General features: G+C 37.8%; 1 protein-coding gene across 1 annotated transcript in view; it reads left to right on the top strand.

The window, feature by feature from the left end:
• The first annotated feature begins 19 nt into the window (after positions 1–19).
• Tyw5 (tRNA-yW synthesizing protein 5) overlaps positions 20–16,168 on the top strand; it is a 28,786-nt gene continuing 12,637 nt past the window's right edge. The window contains exons 1-4 of the mRNA XM_042666954.1: positions 20–136; positions 6,377–6,531; positions 13,106–13,175; positions 16,121–16,165. Coding sequence (XP_042522888.1) covers positions 59–136; positions 6,377–6,531; positions 13,106–13,175; positions 16,121–16,165 — 348 coding nt within the window. The 5' untranslated portion in view covers positions 20–58. The remainder of the gene's footprint in view (positions 137–6,376; positions 6,532–13,105; positions 13,176–16,120; positions 16,166–16,168) is intronic.

The following is a 16,168-nucleotide window of genomic DNA, read 5'->3' as shown; positions in this document are numbered from 1 at the left end:
GAACGCGCAGGCGCCAAAGGTCCCGAGGCCTTCCGGAGACGCCCCCGGGAGCGCGAGCATGGCGGGCGAGCGCCGCCCCGTGCCCCGGCTGCCGGGCGTTTCGCGGGAGCGGTTCCTGCAGCACCTCTATCCACAGGTGAGGACCTCGAGGCGGGAGGCCCCTGCCCGCGCCGCCCCGCGGCGCCCGAGGCTGGGAAGCGGGCGGGGAGACCCCGCGGGAGGGACGGACTGGCAGGTCCGTGCTCCCCGGGCCGGCCGCTGGGTGACGCGAGGGGCCCGTGGGCCCACGCCCTGCAGCCCTGCGGGGAACTCGGTTCGGAGCCCCGCGGGGCCCTCCGTCCACCGGCGTGGAAATCTCCCCCAAAACGTCCTTGGTCCTGGGTTCTAACCTTGTCTGTAGTTCAGACTTCAGAATCTCTCAGTTTTGTGTTTTTGTTTTGGTTTTAAATAAGAAAACTTCTGGTAGCATAAAGGAGACGTTTGGTTTTTTTGTTTTTGTTCTTTTTAAGTACTTCAGAAAAAAAAAAAATAGCAAGCATTTAAAGGGAAAAAAAACCCCGAAGGTGAAAGTAAGCTGTGGCTGGACAAAATTGATAGACGAAAAACAAGCAAGCAAACTACAACAACAAAAAATAGTTTTCTTCGTTGATGTACACATCTGTTAGCGTGATCTGAGGATCAAGTCAAGGATGAACATTTTTTTCCCCTTTGTTAGGTTCAAAACCCGCTGGAGACCATTCAAAGCTTCGTTTATTTTTCAGAACTAGTCTTCTATGGGTTGCTCTTCCTCAAACCCCATCTCAGGAATGATAGGGATGCAGTATCCGTACTGACAGGGCAGTGTTGTGAAGACTGAATCCTACATTTGCAAGTGTTTTGTAAGATGCACAGCAAGTTAGTTTTCTCTGTCCAGACATAATATATGTGGAAGCATTGCTAAGTTTCATAAAGTATAAAATTCCTACGACCTTTTGTGCTTATAATAAGACTAAAAATTATAACAAAATGGAGAGAGGAAAAAGAATACCTGTTTAGTTTTTTAACATGTTCTGAAAACTCTACCATTAACTCGAGGCATGATAAATGTGCACAGATAAAAAGTAGCAAGTCTGACAGGCATTGATACCTGTGTTTTAATGGTATTCAGGTGTCTGGAGGATAGAAATGATTAATGCCTTAGGTGTATCTTTGGAGAAAGCATAAAGACAGAAGCAGAACTTTACTTTTTACTTAATCTTCTTTTGTTCTAATATTTTATATGTATATTTTATTTTTATAGTAAAATATTTTTTAGTTTTCCCCCCCTTTGGTACCAGTACTAGGGCTTGAACTCAGGACCTTGTGCTCTTACTTGGCTTTTTTTTTTTCTGCTCCTACAAAGATTTTATTTATAAAATAACACTTGATTATAAGCTGTACACCATATCTCAGGCTCAGAAAATTTGGTTTTCTATGAGTTACCATTAAAAAAACCCTCCACACAGCTTTTTGAGACAAACTTGAAAAAGTGCAAATGAAGATTACAACCTTGTAAGCAAATAGCATTCAGACTCATCTCTTATTTGGCTTTTTTAAGGTTGGTGCTCTACCACTTGAGCTAAACTCCACTTCCTATAACAGGTTCACACCTCTAATCTAGTTTGGAGGCTGAGATGTGAGGATTGTCTTTATAAGTCAGTGAAACTTATCTCCAGCCACTAGAAAAAGCTGGAAGTGGCTCTGTGGCTTAAGTGATACAAGGCCCAGGCCCAAAGTTCAAGCTTAAGACTAGCCAAAAACAAAAATAGAAAGTCCAACAATGACGGTAGAGTGCTAGCCTTGAGCTGAAGAGCTGAGGGACAGCGCCCAGGCCCAGAGTTCAGGCTCCACGACTGGACCCCCCCCAAAAAAAAAGGGGGCTGGGAAGGTGGCTCAGTGGTAGAGCGCTTGCCTTGCATGCTCGAGGCCGTGGGTTCAATTCCTCAGCACCACATAAGCAAAAAGAAAAAAGCCGGAAGTGGCGCTGTGGCTCAAGTGGTAGAGCGCTAGCCTTGAGCTGAAGACCTGAGGGACAGCGCCCAGGCCAAGTTCAGGCCCCACGACCGGACCCCCCCCCCCCCAAAAAAAAGTCCAACAATGACACTCTCTCTATATAGTTTTTTTTTTTTCAGGATGGAAAATGAGTATATATGAACATGACATTTCAAAAATCACTGAGTCAAAAATATTTTTAATATATTGTTCTTGAATAGTTCTAGCTTCACACCAAAATGAACAGATGGTACAGAGATTTCTCATATACTTCCTGCCCTCACAGTATGTAATATCCATTATGTTTCTCATAAGAGCCTACATTGACATAGTTTTTACTCAGAGTCTATAGTCTAAAATCACTCTTGGTGTTGTGCATTTGCTGTGGTTTTAGAAAGTTCACTGCACATAGACACTGTTACTGTAGTAGTTTCACTGCTTTAACGGTGCTAACTAGTCATTCAGAAAACAATAAATATACCATGTACAGCAATGAACAAGTATATCCCAAATGTAAGAAAAAGAAATCACACGAGTATTAGAACAGTAAGTTCCTCTAGGTCTGTTGGAAACCTTTTCTATGACTCCAACTTCAGATACAGTAAAAAGTTACAGTCTTAGGGATAGTAGAAGAAAAACAAAGGCGGGGGTAACAATGTTCGACTCCTCTGTACAGCATCTTTACAATAAAAAAAAGTTGCGGTCTGACTACATGAAAATTTTGCATGACAAGCACTGTAAATAAAGTTGAAATAACAAATGGAAAGAAAGTATTTTCAACATAGATCTCATAAAGGATTGTAAAAAGACCTTGTCTTACAAAGAACTTTTAAAAGGAGGGGAGGGGGGTGGGGGAAAGGCCCAAACTGAGCATTAATTGAAAAACAAAACAAAAAACTATTAAGATAGTCTTTAGCCATTTGAAAGGATAGTCAACTTTAGGAAAAACTAAAGTTACACAAGTACTAGTTCTTACCTCACGTATTGGCAAAAATTAAGAAATTTTGAAGGTAAGCTATTGGTGAAGCTATGAAGAAACTGCTGTTCTCACATTTTATGCCAAGAGATTTAAACCTTTATACAAATATTAATAAAACTACATGTATTTAGTTTACGACTCAGCAAATTCTCATTTCAGAATTATTCCTGAAAGCATTTTTCCAAAAATGTTGAACTTAAAATTATTGAAATAACCTGACAGACTACATAGGAGAGTGATTGAATACATTATTGCCTACTTATACTGTACTATACTCAGCAGTTACAAAAAAGAAGAAAGGAGATATCTGAACTGATAGCCGTTATTTTGAAAGTATATTTTTGTATTTTACAAAAAGCAAATCATAGAAGAAAATAAAGCAAGCCACTTTTTACATAAAAGGGTGGGATAAGAAAATGTATCTTTTTGAGGACATAGCAGGCAAGAAACACAGAAGTGATAATTAAGAAATTTATAACATTGGTTATTTTTATGCCTGAATAAATAATAATAATCAGTAAGCATATGAAAATTTAAAATAACAAAACCTTAAATTAGAAAACAAAAGAACAAATGAACCTATCCAGAGGAGGGGGAGAAGCAACGGAAGACACTTTTTTAACATAGTACTTTGCTTGTATATCCTGAGCTAGCTGGATACTGGTAGCTTATGTCAGTAATCCTGCTGCTCAGGAGGCCTAGATCTGAGGATTGTCGTTTGAAGCCACCATCTCAGGCAGTAAAACCTGTAACACTTTTACCTCCAGTTAACCATCAAAAAACCCAGAAGGGTAGCTGTGGCTTAAGTGGTAGAGTGTTAGCCTTTATCACAAAAACTTCAGGGATAGCACCTAGGCCAAAAATTCAAGCCTCAGGACTGGCACCAAAAAAAAAAAAAGTATGGGGAGGTGGGGATGGTGGACTGCAAACAGACTGAATACTAGATAGTGGAGGAGTTGGGTGTGTGTGTGTGTGTGTGTGTGTGTGTGTGTGTGTGTGTGTGTGTGTGTGTGTGTGTGTGTGTGTGTGTGTGTTGAAGTCAGGGCCTAAGCGTGTGTGTGTGTGTGTGTATTGGTTGAAGTGGAGGAGTTGGGTGTGTGTGTGTGTGTGTGTGTGTGTGTGTGTGTGTGTTGAAGTCAGGGCCTAAGCGTGTGTGTGTGTGTGTGTGTATTGGTTGAAGTCAGGGCCTAAGCACTGTCCCTGAACTTTTTTGCTCATTGCTAGCACTTTTACCACTTGAATCACAGCCCCACTTCTGGCTTTTTTCTGGTTAGAGATAAGAATTCTTTCCTGGTCTGGCTTCAAACTACATTGTCCAAACTTAGCTTCCCAAATAGTTAGGATATAATCCTGGTTAGCAGTTGCTTTTTACAATGCCATGATCTAAAAATTCTGAAAATACTTTATATTCTTGGGCTTTTCAGATGATTAAATATTGAGGATAATGGGAATTAGGTTCCTCACTGTTGAAAAAAATTTATGCATAATAATAAAGAGTAAACATTGAAATATGTGCGATTCATGCATTAAGTGTACATGTGTATGCATACATGGCTGTGTGTTTTGTTTATTTAAGGTTGTGTACACACATGAATTTCTTAGATGTGACTGCTGAATAAGTAGAAGTAATGATATTCAGTTACACATTCCCCATTTAGAAGAAACAAGAGCTACTTAAAGAGATGGCTGTTTGCAGGACTGAACACAGAATGTACAAAAGAATACTGGATTGTTTTATTTCACTGTAAAGTAAAGTGTTCAGGTTAAAAAGTCCAAAGGTTCAATCAGCCTAATGCAGCCTGGCTAAACCTGAGATAATTAGAACATCAAAATTACATTACTAAGGATAAACATGGTGGTATACATCTGTAAGCCTACAACTAAGGAGGCAGGAATGAAAGGCCTGGGGGTTGGAGGATAGCTTGGGCTATGGAATAAGTCTTAAACAAAATCCTTAGATTTAATAATCTAAGAATAAAATTAATGAATGGAGATATCAGAGCTCACCTTTTAACATTATGGTGTCAAGTAATAAATGTAGAATACATGATGGAGTTGAAAAAAAATCACTGTATTTTGTACTGATTGTATCACTGTTAATTTCAGATCAAAATTATCATAGTTAACATCTCAGATGGTAGAGTATAATACCAGTTGCCACCTGATATACTCCAGGATGATCACAACATTCTTTCTGTAATACATTCTTTCTGCAAAATGAATAACCTGAATCTAAACATGAAGAAACTTCTGATAAACTTAATTTGAAGAGCACTGAACAAAATAACTGGCCTGTGGGCTTCAAAATTGTCAGGTCATTGACTTACAGAATTGTAACATCTTTTTGCAACTACATTTTCTTTTTTTTTAATGGTAGATATGGGAGACAAAGATAGAGGGGAGGAAAAACAGACTTAAAGAGACATGGGCTGGGCGCTGGTGGTTCACACCTGTAATCCTAGCTACTCAAGAGGTTGTTGGGATCTGAGGATCATGGTTCGAAGCCAGCCTGGGCAAAAAAGTCCCCTTGAGACTCTTATCTCCAATAAACTACTCAAAAAAGCTGGAAGTGGCTCTGTGGCTCAAGTGGTATAGTGCTACCCTTGAGCACAAAGAAGCCAGGGACAGTGCCCAGGCCCTGAGTTCAGGATGAGGGTGAGGGAGGGAAGGAAAAAGGGAAGGAGGGAGGGATGGATCAGGGAGAGAGGAGTGAGGAGAAAGAGACGCACACCTGGCAAGTGAACACATTGTAGCCTTTCAGGATGAACTCTAGACCAGGAGAACAAGTAACTAAAGAAAATTGTTGGGATAATTAAATCTGAAGGGGACTATAGATTGCATAATAGTATTAACTCAATGTGCAACATAATTTTGATAATTACTCCATGGTTATGGAAGAGAATGTTTTCTGAAGGTGCACTCAAGTCTAGAGACAAAGGAGCATGATGTTGGCAATATTTCCCTCTCTAAAAATTGTATGAGAGCAAATGATAAAGCAAATAGGATAAAATACTATTCCAATTTGGCTTAGGTAATCCACTGTCCATTTGCAACTTTTTTAGAAGTCTGGAATAGTATCAAAACTATTTTGTAACCATAAGAAGTTACAAAAATGTTTGACTTAGAAAATTTTTTTTTTAATTTTTAAGATGAAAATAACTTTAATATTTGGATTTCTCTTGTGTATTGATGTTCCTGTTCTTATTTTTCTGTCTTAAAATTTTGTATAAGCATATTACATGGATCCTCTTCCCACTTAAGTCAAAAGTGTTGAGTTTGAACATCTTGGTATCAAGAATCAACTTGATTACCAAATACAACTCCCAATGTAGTATTGGTTTTCACACATACATACTCACACAATTTGTTATTATTTTTTCCTTGCAGAGAAAACCACTTGTGTTAGAAGGAATTGATTTGGGGTCATGCACAAGCAAATGGACAGTGGATTACCTAAGCCAAGTTGGAGGGACGAAAGAAGTAAAAATTCATGTTTCTACAGTTGCACAGATGGACTTCATTAGTAAGAACTTTGTATATAGGTATCTTCTGAGGTTTACTTTTTGGGATGCAAATAACTTTTTAAACTTTAAAAATATTTTTACATTATTATGCAAAGACCATATGGCATTTTAACTTTTGGCTAGTTTATGTAATCATGTTTACTGACTTCTTTTTGAGAATAGCTTTTAAAAGACAAGAATTCTGAGTTTACATAATTGTACAAAGACATTTCCAAAAAAATATTTTTATGCCTAATATCTTTGGAGCCATGAAAGAGAACTTCAATAACTAGAGGTTGATCTGAGATTGGTTGTGTTGTATTCATTCAGTGCTGAATTAATTTATCCTATCCCATTAGTAACTTACCTGGAATAGAATATTTTCTAATAGGCTCTTGTTTTATATATCTTCCCTTTCTAGAAATATAGGTACAGCTTTTTAAGACTTAATTGTGCTTAATTTTCTCTTTTGTTTAACTAATATTGAATATCTTTAATTTCTCTCATAGTTGCTACTTTATATTGTGGTGTCGCATAAAAATGTATAAGAAGTAGTGAAAAAACTGCTAAATTTCTAAACTTGAAAACACTAACTTGATGTTGCAGATTTCTTATGCTATTTATTCCCATGAGATTCACTAAAAATGTTAAATTAAAAAATAACTTCCAAGTTTTGAGCACACGCAGTTTCCAACAAATTAAATCTATTGAGAAACCATGTAGTTAACCAGAGGCTTTAGTTTAGAGATGAGCTAAACAGAGTTTCCAGTGTCCTGGGCTGTTCCTTTCTCATTAGAATTCCCCAAGTTTCTGTAGCAGCTGCCAAAGCACTTCTCAGTTTCAGTGCTCTGAATACTTACATTATAGTTTGGGTTTTTAATAGGTCATGAATTAAATCTAATTGCTGTAGGGTTTTCCAAGTTTATGAACTTTTCACTTCTCATTACATCAAAAAAGTAGAAGAAAGTGTTGGAGTGATGAGTGTTTTCAGCCTATAATTAATGATGTTTATTTTCCAGTATCTAGTGCTATAATAAAATTTCATCTTGAATTGCCTTGGTGTTTTCTCATGCCTTTTAAACTTTTCAAACATATATTGTGTTACAGATCTATGCTGGCTCCCTTAAAACCTTTCACTGGTGCTACTAGAAAGCTGAAAAATTACTGCTTTAGAAAACAATAGCTTTAATTCTTTTATAGCATTTAGTAAACCATAGAAAAGGGAGGAGATCATTAAACCAGAGATACTAGAAACAAATTCTGCAGACACATCCACTGTTAAATCAGCGTGAGGCTCCTTTCTTTTTCAATAAGACATCTGAAGAGGGGTGCATTAAAAAGTCTCACGCCTGTAATCCTAACTACTCAAAGGCTGACATCCCATTTGAAGCCAGCCCAGGCAGGAAAGCCTGTGAGACTCTCTTATCTCCAATTAACCACCAGAAAACCAGAAGTGGCTTTGTGGCTACAAGGTGGTAGAGTGCTAGCCTTAAACACAGAAGCTCAGGGGGACAGCACCCATGCCCTGAGTTAAAGCCCCATGACCCACAAAGTTTTAACTTTAATGTTTTTCTTGTTAGCTCTGGATACCTCAACAAAAGAATTGGGTAGTGAAAGAATGCTGTTAGTATCTTCTAGTCATATGATTCATAGCATAAAACTAGTAAACATAAGCTTTACTTGCTTTAGAAATTCTGCCATCATCTTCCTCTTGTTTATAACACTGTCATCAATCCTGATCTGGATTTTGTAAAGAAGTGATTCCAAAATGGGAAGCTGGGCAGTGAAAGGTTTTTTTTTTTTTATGTTCTTATAATGTTGATGATTGCCTGCATACTGCTGAGGGTACATTATCATTGTTACTAACCACAGCATCTATCCTTCTTGAACACTTACAGTATATCAGGTACTGTGCCAAACATTCTATTTCTAATTTTAAACACAAGACAATCTGTGACGTAGCTTTATGATATCATAGATGAGTAAGCAGAGGTTTAAAAATATTAAGTCATATACCCAAAGATGTAATTTAAAGTGGTAGAACTCAGGATGTATACTCAAATTTGCCTGACTCTACAGAGTCCATGATAACCCATAACCTCCTTTCAGTACTGACTCCTTTGGTCTATGCTAATCCAGTCACATAGCACTTTAATAGAGGGTACATGGGTACATAAAATCTTTAAGCCACAAAACTTCCCAGCTTACTTTTCTGTATGCCAACAATGAGAAAAGTGTGGCTGAAATTAGGAAAGCAACTCCATTTGTAATAGCCCCACAAAAAATAAAATACCTCGGAATTAACTTAACTAAAGAAGTGAAGGACCTCTATGATGAAAACTTTAAAACCTTGAAAAAGGAAATCAACACAGAACTTAAAAAATGGCAAAACCTCCCATACTCCTGGATTGGAAAGATTAACATCGTGAAAATGGCAATACTTCCCAAGGCTATTTACAAATTCAACGCAATACCTATCAAAATTCCACCCTCATTCTTCAAGGAAATAGAAGAGGCAATCCAAAAATTCATATGGAACAATAAAAGACCCCGAATAGCAAAAACGCTCCTCAACGGAAAGAACACTGCTGGAGGAATATCAATACCAAATTTCAAACTCTACTATAAAGCCATAGTAATCAAAACAGCTTGGTATTGGCATAAGAACAGACCTCAGGACCAATGGAATAGAATTGAAAACCCAGAAATGAACCTACAGACCTATAGCCATCTAATCTTCGATAAGGGAGCTAAAACAATAGAATGGAAGACAGACAGCCTCTTCAGTAAATGGTGCTGGCAAAACTGGTTAACTACATGTAGAAAACTAAAGCTAGATCCTTATATATCACCCTGCACCAGAATCAACTCCAAATGGATCAAAGACCTTGAACTCAAAGCAGACACTCTGAAAACATTACAGGATGGAATAGGAGAAACCCTGGGTCTCCTTGGCTCAGGCCGAAATTTTCTGAATAGAGACCCGGAAACACAACAAATCAAAGAAAGGTTGGACAAATGGGATTGTATAAGGTTGCAGAACTTCTGCAGGGCAAATGACATAGCTAGCAAGATCAATAGAAAGCCCATGGACTGGGAGAAGATCTTTACTAGCCATACAACGGACAAGGGTCTCATATCTAAAATATACTTGGAACTCAAAAAATTAAACCACCCAACAACAAATCCTCAAAGAAACAACTGCCCAATAAGTAAGTGGGCGAAAGACTTAAAGAGAAGCTTCTCTGAAGAAGAAAGAAGGATGGCCAATAGACACATGAAGAAATGTTCAACATCCCTAGCCATAAAAGAAATGCAAATCAAAACAACATTGAGATATCACCTCACTCCAGTTAGAACGGCAAAAATCAAGAACTCTAACAACAACAGATGCTGGAGGGGATGTGGACAGAAAGGAACCTTACTTCATTGTTGGTGGGAATGTAAACTTGTTCAACCACTTTGGAAAGCAGTATGGAGGTTCCTCAAAAGACTCCACATAGAGCTCCCCAATGACCCAGCAATCCCACTTTTGGGCATTTACCCTAATGTTTACAAACAAGACCACACTAAAGCTACCAGCACAACTATGTTTATTGCAGCATTATTTACCATAGCTAAGATATGGAACCAACCCAGATGCCCCTCAGTAGATGAATGGATCAAGAAAATGTGGTATATATACACAATGGAATTCTATGCCTCCATCAGAAAGAATGACATTGCCCCATTTGTTAGGAAATGGAAAAACTTGGAAAAAATTATATTAAGTGAAGTAAGCCAGGCCCAAAGAAACGTAGGTCCCATGGTTTCCCTTATTTGTAATATCTAGTATATGTATGAGTCAAGCGGAAAAGGTCAGATAATGTGATGTCAGGAAAATGAACCCTTAGATGTGTACTTTAATGTTTTTTTTCTTTCATGCATGTGTTTCTAACACATTTATAAGATTATCTCTTTGTTGCTTTGTATGTCCCTCCTCCACAGTATAACCCCTGCTTTCACTATATTTGATGTCAGTATAACTTGTGGAGGAGATGGGGAAAAACCAGTTGTTTAAGGATACAGGTGGACCTGTTGCAACAATGAGAAGTACAAGTTGTCATGTCCAAAACGAGCTTTACAACGTTGGTGCGGGGGGGGGGGGGGGGGGGGGGAGGGGGGACGGAGAAGGATTGGGATTAGGGGGGGAGGGGGGAGGCTGGGAAGGGATGTGAAGGATAAACAAAGGAGGAGGCTGCAATGCTTGGTAAGAAATGTACGCATTATCCTGCCCATGTAACTGTAACTCCTCTGTACAGTATGTTCACAAATAAAATTAAATTAAATTAAAAAAAACAAACTTCCCAGCTTATATTCTTCATTTCCTGCCCTCCATGGGGACCAGTGATTCGTAGAAGCTATGATGGTACTACTACTTACGGGGAGATTTCTGGCAACATCGCAATTCTGCTTCTTTGGCCTGCTCTACTTTGTTTGTGCAGCCTTAATATTCTGCCCTGTTTTCTGTAAAGGTTTTGGGACACTTCTCCCTACTAAGATAAACCTGTTACACCAATTATACTTGTAGTTCTGGGCCATATATAAGGCTTCCTTCTGGCCCAAACTCTTCAAAGATTCTTTGGTAGGAAAGAAGGTTGTACATAGTGATGCCTGAGAAGGAAAATATTGAGTAGGATGATGTTAAGTAACTTTATTGATATAATTTGTGAGAAACTAGAGTAGGAAACGTGGCTCTTTGCATTGGTGTATATGGATTGTAGACTCCACTTTTCTATGCCTGCAGCGCTTGCTTTCCCTAATTACCAGCAGTACCTTCTGGTGCAGATGGACATTCACACTCAAGGGCCCATTAGTCCAGAACCTTGATCAGATTCACTTAACTTTTCAGAAGAATACAAGGCAGGAAGTAGTATATGAGCAGGATAGTTTTAGTAGGAGTCTTTGTATAAGCCCAAGAGCCATTTATTGGTTTACCAGTTGATGACTGAGTTGTAAAGGGACAAGATTATGAAGGTGGTTCTGAAATATATGAGAGTTTAGATAAAAAAACATGTTCCCCCAAAATCAATCAATAACCCATGAGCTGGGTGCTTCTGGCTCATGCTTGTAATCCTTGCTGATACTCAGGAGGTTGAGATCTGAGGGTCACTGTTTGAAGCTAGCCCAGACAGTAAAGTCAGTGAGACTCTTATCTCCAATTAACCACCAGAAAACTGGAAGTAGCATTGTGGCTCAAAGTGATAGGGCCCTAGCCTTGAGCAAAAAGAACCAAGGGACAGAACCCAGGCCCTGAGTTCAAGCTCCACCACTGACTTCCCCTACCCCTGCCAAAAAAATAGTCCATGAACACAGCTAGGTTTCTCCAAGGAATATATCACAGTTGGAGTTACATAGCATACATGAAAGCTACATTCTCTGCCTTTTATATTTAGTCCTAATAATCCTCTTGATATTTTTTGTAGTATGTTTTTTATTGTAAAAATGCTGGAGAGGGGTTGCAGTTATATGAGCAAGGTAATGAATACATTTCCTATTGAGCATTGTTGCCTCCTCCTTTGTTTTCCCCTTGCCATCCCTTCCTTCCCACCTCCACAACTACCTTCCCCGCTCTTGATACTTTTAGGCCACTCACATAACTTCTTGTGCAGACATAGTTCACTAACCAAAAAGGATTTTTACTGTGAACAGTGTTGCCTAGTATCACATTTATCTACCCAGTGCCAGGAGAAAGTAAGCCAGTCTCAGGTCATCTCATAAAAGACCATCTGCTTCCCATCTCCCCTGTACAAAGTTCAGTTTTCTAATAAGACAAAAATTACAGCTCTTTAATCATATTTGAGGGCAGGTGTGCAGTCAAGGAGCAGAGGAAAAGCTTTGGAGGATATCCTTGTGTTACTGATATGTTGATCTCTTCATCTCTTCTGAGTCTAGAAAGATGAAAAGATGGGACAAGAACTGGAGAAAAGATAACTCTCTAGAATATGATGTAAAGGAAACTCTGTTTCCCAAGATGGAAATAGGCTTTGAAACAGAAATTTGACATTAAAAATTAATGACTTCACTTGAATTCTTGAGCTATTTTCAGAAGCCTTAACACCAACAAAGGGTACAACACGAGTGCAGTGTTCTGGAATGGTGCCAGAAGGTAGGAATATAGGGCTGGTGTTTGGCTTCATTGGACCACATTTGCCTACTTCCTTTCCAGTGTAACACTAGAGACTCAATTCATCACATGATTTGCTTTATGACACTCGAAAACAGGTAGCAGAGCCTAGAATTTTGTGTAATTCCAAAGGTAATCAGATGCCTTAGCAATTTTTTTTCCGTCAGTGACAGGATAGAAGCATATTTATTGACCTATAGTGATCCATCTATAACATTAATCTAAAATTCTTTAATTTTAAAATTTCACATAATTTAGGTCAAATAGGCATACTATTTAAATGAACTTTAAAAACTGAGAATTCTACATAATATGGTCATAATAAAAGCTATCAGTATTGTAACGCAGATGATACCACACTGCAATGAGTCTGTATGTATAATGACTATATTATTACTAGTTGATCCACAATGACCAAATCTAACAATTCTTTTATGTTTATTTCAGAACTTTACCTTTTGACAAGTTAGTTCAGAGGGCCGCTGAAGATAAGCATGATGAATTCTTCATTTCAGAGGTAACACTTTAGCTTTTTTGTTATTGTTAGTACTGGGATTTGAACTCTGGGCTTTGTACTTGCTAAGCAGGAGTTCTACCATTTGAGCCATATCCCCAGCCCTTTTTGCTTTAGTTATTTTTCAAATAGGGTCTCACATTTTGTCTAGGCTGGCCTGGACTGTGATCTTCCTATTTACCATTCCTGTGTAGGTGGTATTATAGCACATATCTCCATACTTAGTGTTTTATTGGTTGGGATGGAGTCTTGTGTACTTTTTTTCTTGGGCTGACTTTAAACTGTAATCCTTCCAGTTCAGTCTCTCGAGTAGCTAGGATTATAGGCATGAGCCATCATATCTAGCTGCTTATACATTTTTCCAGAAAGCATTAATATCTATATTATAAGCGGATTTTCTTATAAAAAAATCTTTGCATATTCAAGAATTAGTCTATGATAGCCATTCTTAAGATTTGGTTTGATATATAGAATCTAGCTCTACTATTTACTAGCTCTCACACTTTGGCCATATTGGAGACAATATGAATTGGAGACAATAATAGTATATGATATAGGTTTTGTGAGCATTAACTGCATTAAATTTGTAAAATATGCATAAAATTTGTAAAATACTTAGCAGTGTGTCTGACACATAGAAACATTAAGTGTTATTAATGCTACTTCTTTTGAAAATATTTTTGTTCAATATGCCAAAATTAAATACTAATGGAAATTTTCATTCTTTAATCTTTTTCTATATTTTATTGTTAGCTGTTAATTTTTGAGTATTTGCTGTAATATTGATTCAAGATTGAATTACAAGAATTTTTATATTATAGTCCAGCTTTAAACAATTCAGTTTAAGCATATAGAGATATGGCATTGAAGTTTACTTATGTCTTTTTTCAGATTCACTGTGTTATTTCAAAACCATATTTCAAACTAAACTAAAGCCTGGAATGAAGCATTATCTGTACTTGAACCAGCTGTGCAGATTGGTCAGCCAGTGGTTATACTTGATTACTACCAAGAACCTTACAAACTTTGGGGGTCTGCAGTGTAATTTCTTTTAAAACTGATTCTCATGAGGTTTACCTGAGAACTGTTCTTTTAACCTCCATAGCCATGCTTTGAATATCTATGTAGTTGCCTTTAGGAACTTTCCTCTTTGAGAGTAATGAGTGGCAGAGTAGAAAAGAAGACCTAGCTCAGTGATAAAGCACTTTTGTATAGCATGTGCCAGGACTTGGGTTTGAGCCCCCCCACCACCAAAAATTTAAAATTAGAAAGCAGCTGGCTCATGTCTGTAATCCTAGCTACCCAGAAGGCAGAGATTTGAGTGTTGTGATTCGAAGCCAACCCAGGCAAGAAAGTCTGTGAGACTCTTTATCTCTAGTTAACCACCAAAAAGCCAGACGTGGAGTTGTGGTTCAAGTGGTAGACTGTTAGCCTAGGGTAAAAAAGCTCAAGGAGCTGAACCCAGGCCCTGAGTTCAAGCCTCAGGACAAGCACTAAATAAATAAATAAATAATTGGGACAGACTAAATAAACAAGCAAGCAAGTAGTAGTACATGCCAATAATCCCAGCATTTGAAAACCTAGGTAGGAGGTTCTAGTCTAGCTTGGGCTGCATAATGAGACCTTGTCTCAAAAAACGAAATAGACCAAAAAGAACAAAGGGAAAAAAAAGAAATATAGGCTGGATATAGGATTAAACCTAAAAATTATACAAATATGCAGATAAGATATACATGGATTGTCACTGTAGTCATCTGGAAATGTATATCTGGGAGTATTGCCTGTATAAGAAAGGAGCAGGAAGCAGAATTATGCAGGGGAATCCATGAGACACAGGTGCACACCTGACAGTCCTTTCAGCTCACTGTGGATCTCTGAGTAGACTCAGTAGAGTAGTTCTCCTTGGGTGGCAATGGCTATGCCCTTTTCACTATTTAGTTTGACTTTTCTTGGTTCAAATGCTAAGGTGAACTCAAAGTGAACAGTGAACAACTCGCACCCCCAAGTTAATCACACACTTCAATTAAGCAATGGGTCCATTCATGAAAGGGAATCTGAGCAGTTCATCTCTATCTGCTACACAGACGTGTTTTTTTAAATCCTGAAACATTAAAGCTGACAGTATACTATCAGGGACTATTTTTAGCAAGGAATAAACTCGCAGAATCTACATGAAAAAAGAGTTGAGAGTTCAATAAAGTTTATGATAACAGAATTATGTTTTAAGGTAAAACACTTTGCAGTTTAAGACAGTCCATACTGGTTTCAAAGAGGAGAATTCTGTCTTTGATATGCCAGTTCTCTAATTCTCAAGCACGTTCAGGCAACAGTGGGTGCTTTTGATTTTTGCAGTGCTAGAAACCAGTTCTCTTGTTAGCTACTCAGTCACGTACACATGATACTTTTTAAGAGTGTTTATTTTAATTTTACTGACTTGAAATGATATATTTCTAATTCATACATGAGCTGACTTAAGGATTTGGCTTGAGAATTATTTTGTTGAGGATAGGCTGACCTGATAGTGTTCTAAAGTTATTTAAAAAATTGTTAAAAACTGTATCTTTTTTTATACCTAAGAAGTATATTGTTGGCCAAAAGGAGTCATTTTATTAAGTGTTAAGACATTGTTAAAAGTGACTCAATAATTTGAACTATAAGGCTAAATTAATCATGGCTTTCGATGTAGGTATGTGTGTTTTTGCCTTTAGACTTTATTTTCCTTAATGTTTTGTGGAACAAGTCTACAGTAGGCAACATTTAGAGACATTTCTTCTCATGGCCACCAGAGAGCATTAGTGGAAAGGACAAAATAACTGTACTAGTTAGAAAAGGACTTTTAGCAGGTCAGATTTAAGATTTTATTTCTTCTTTCTTAATATTTTTAAATGGATTTTTTAACATTCATTTAAATGTTATTTAAATAATGCTAATATTATTTTTCTTTTAAGGATGAGAAATACTATTTACGGTCACTTGGAGAAGATCCTAGAAAGGTA

This window comes from Dipodomys spectabilis, unplaced genomic scaffold, assembly GCF_019054845.1.
Source record: "Dipodomys spectabilis isolate Male_0828 unplaced genomic scaffold, ASM1905484v1 ptg000373l, whole genome shotgun sequence".
NCBI classification, from domain to species: Eukaryota; Metazoa; Chordata; class Mammalia; order Rodentia; family Heteromyidae; genus Dipodomys; species Dipodomys spectabilis.
The sequence above is the reverse complement of the archived record's forward strand: the minus strand, read 5'-3'. Positions and strand labels throughout refer to the sequence as shown.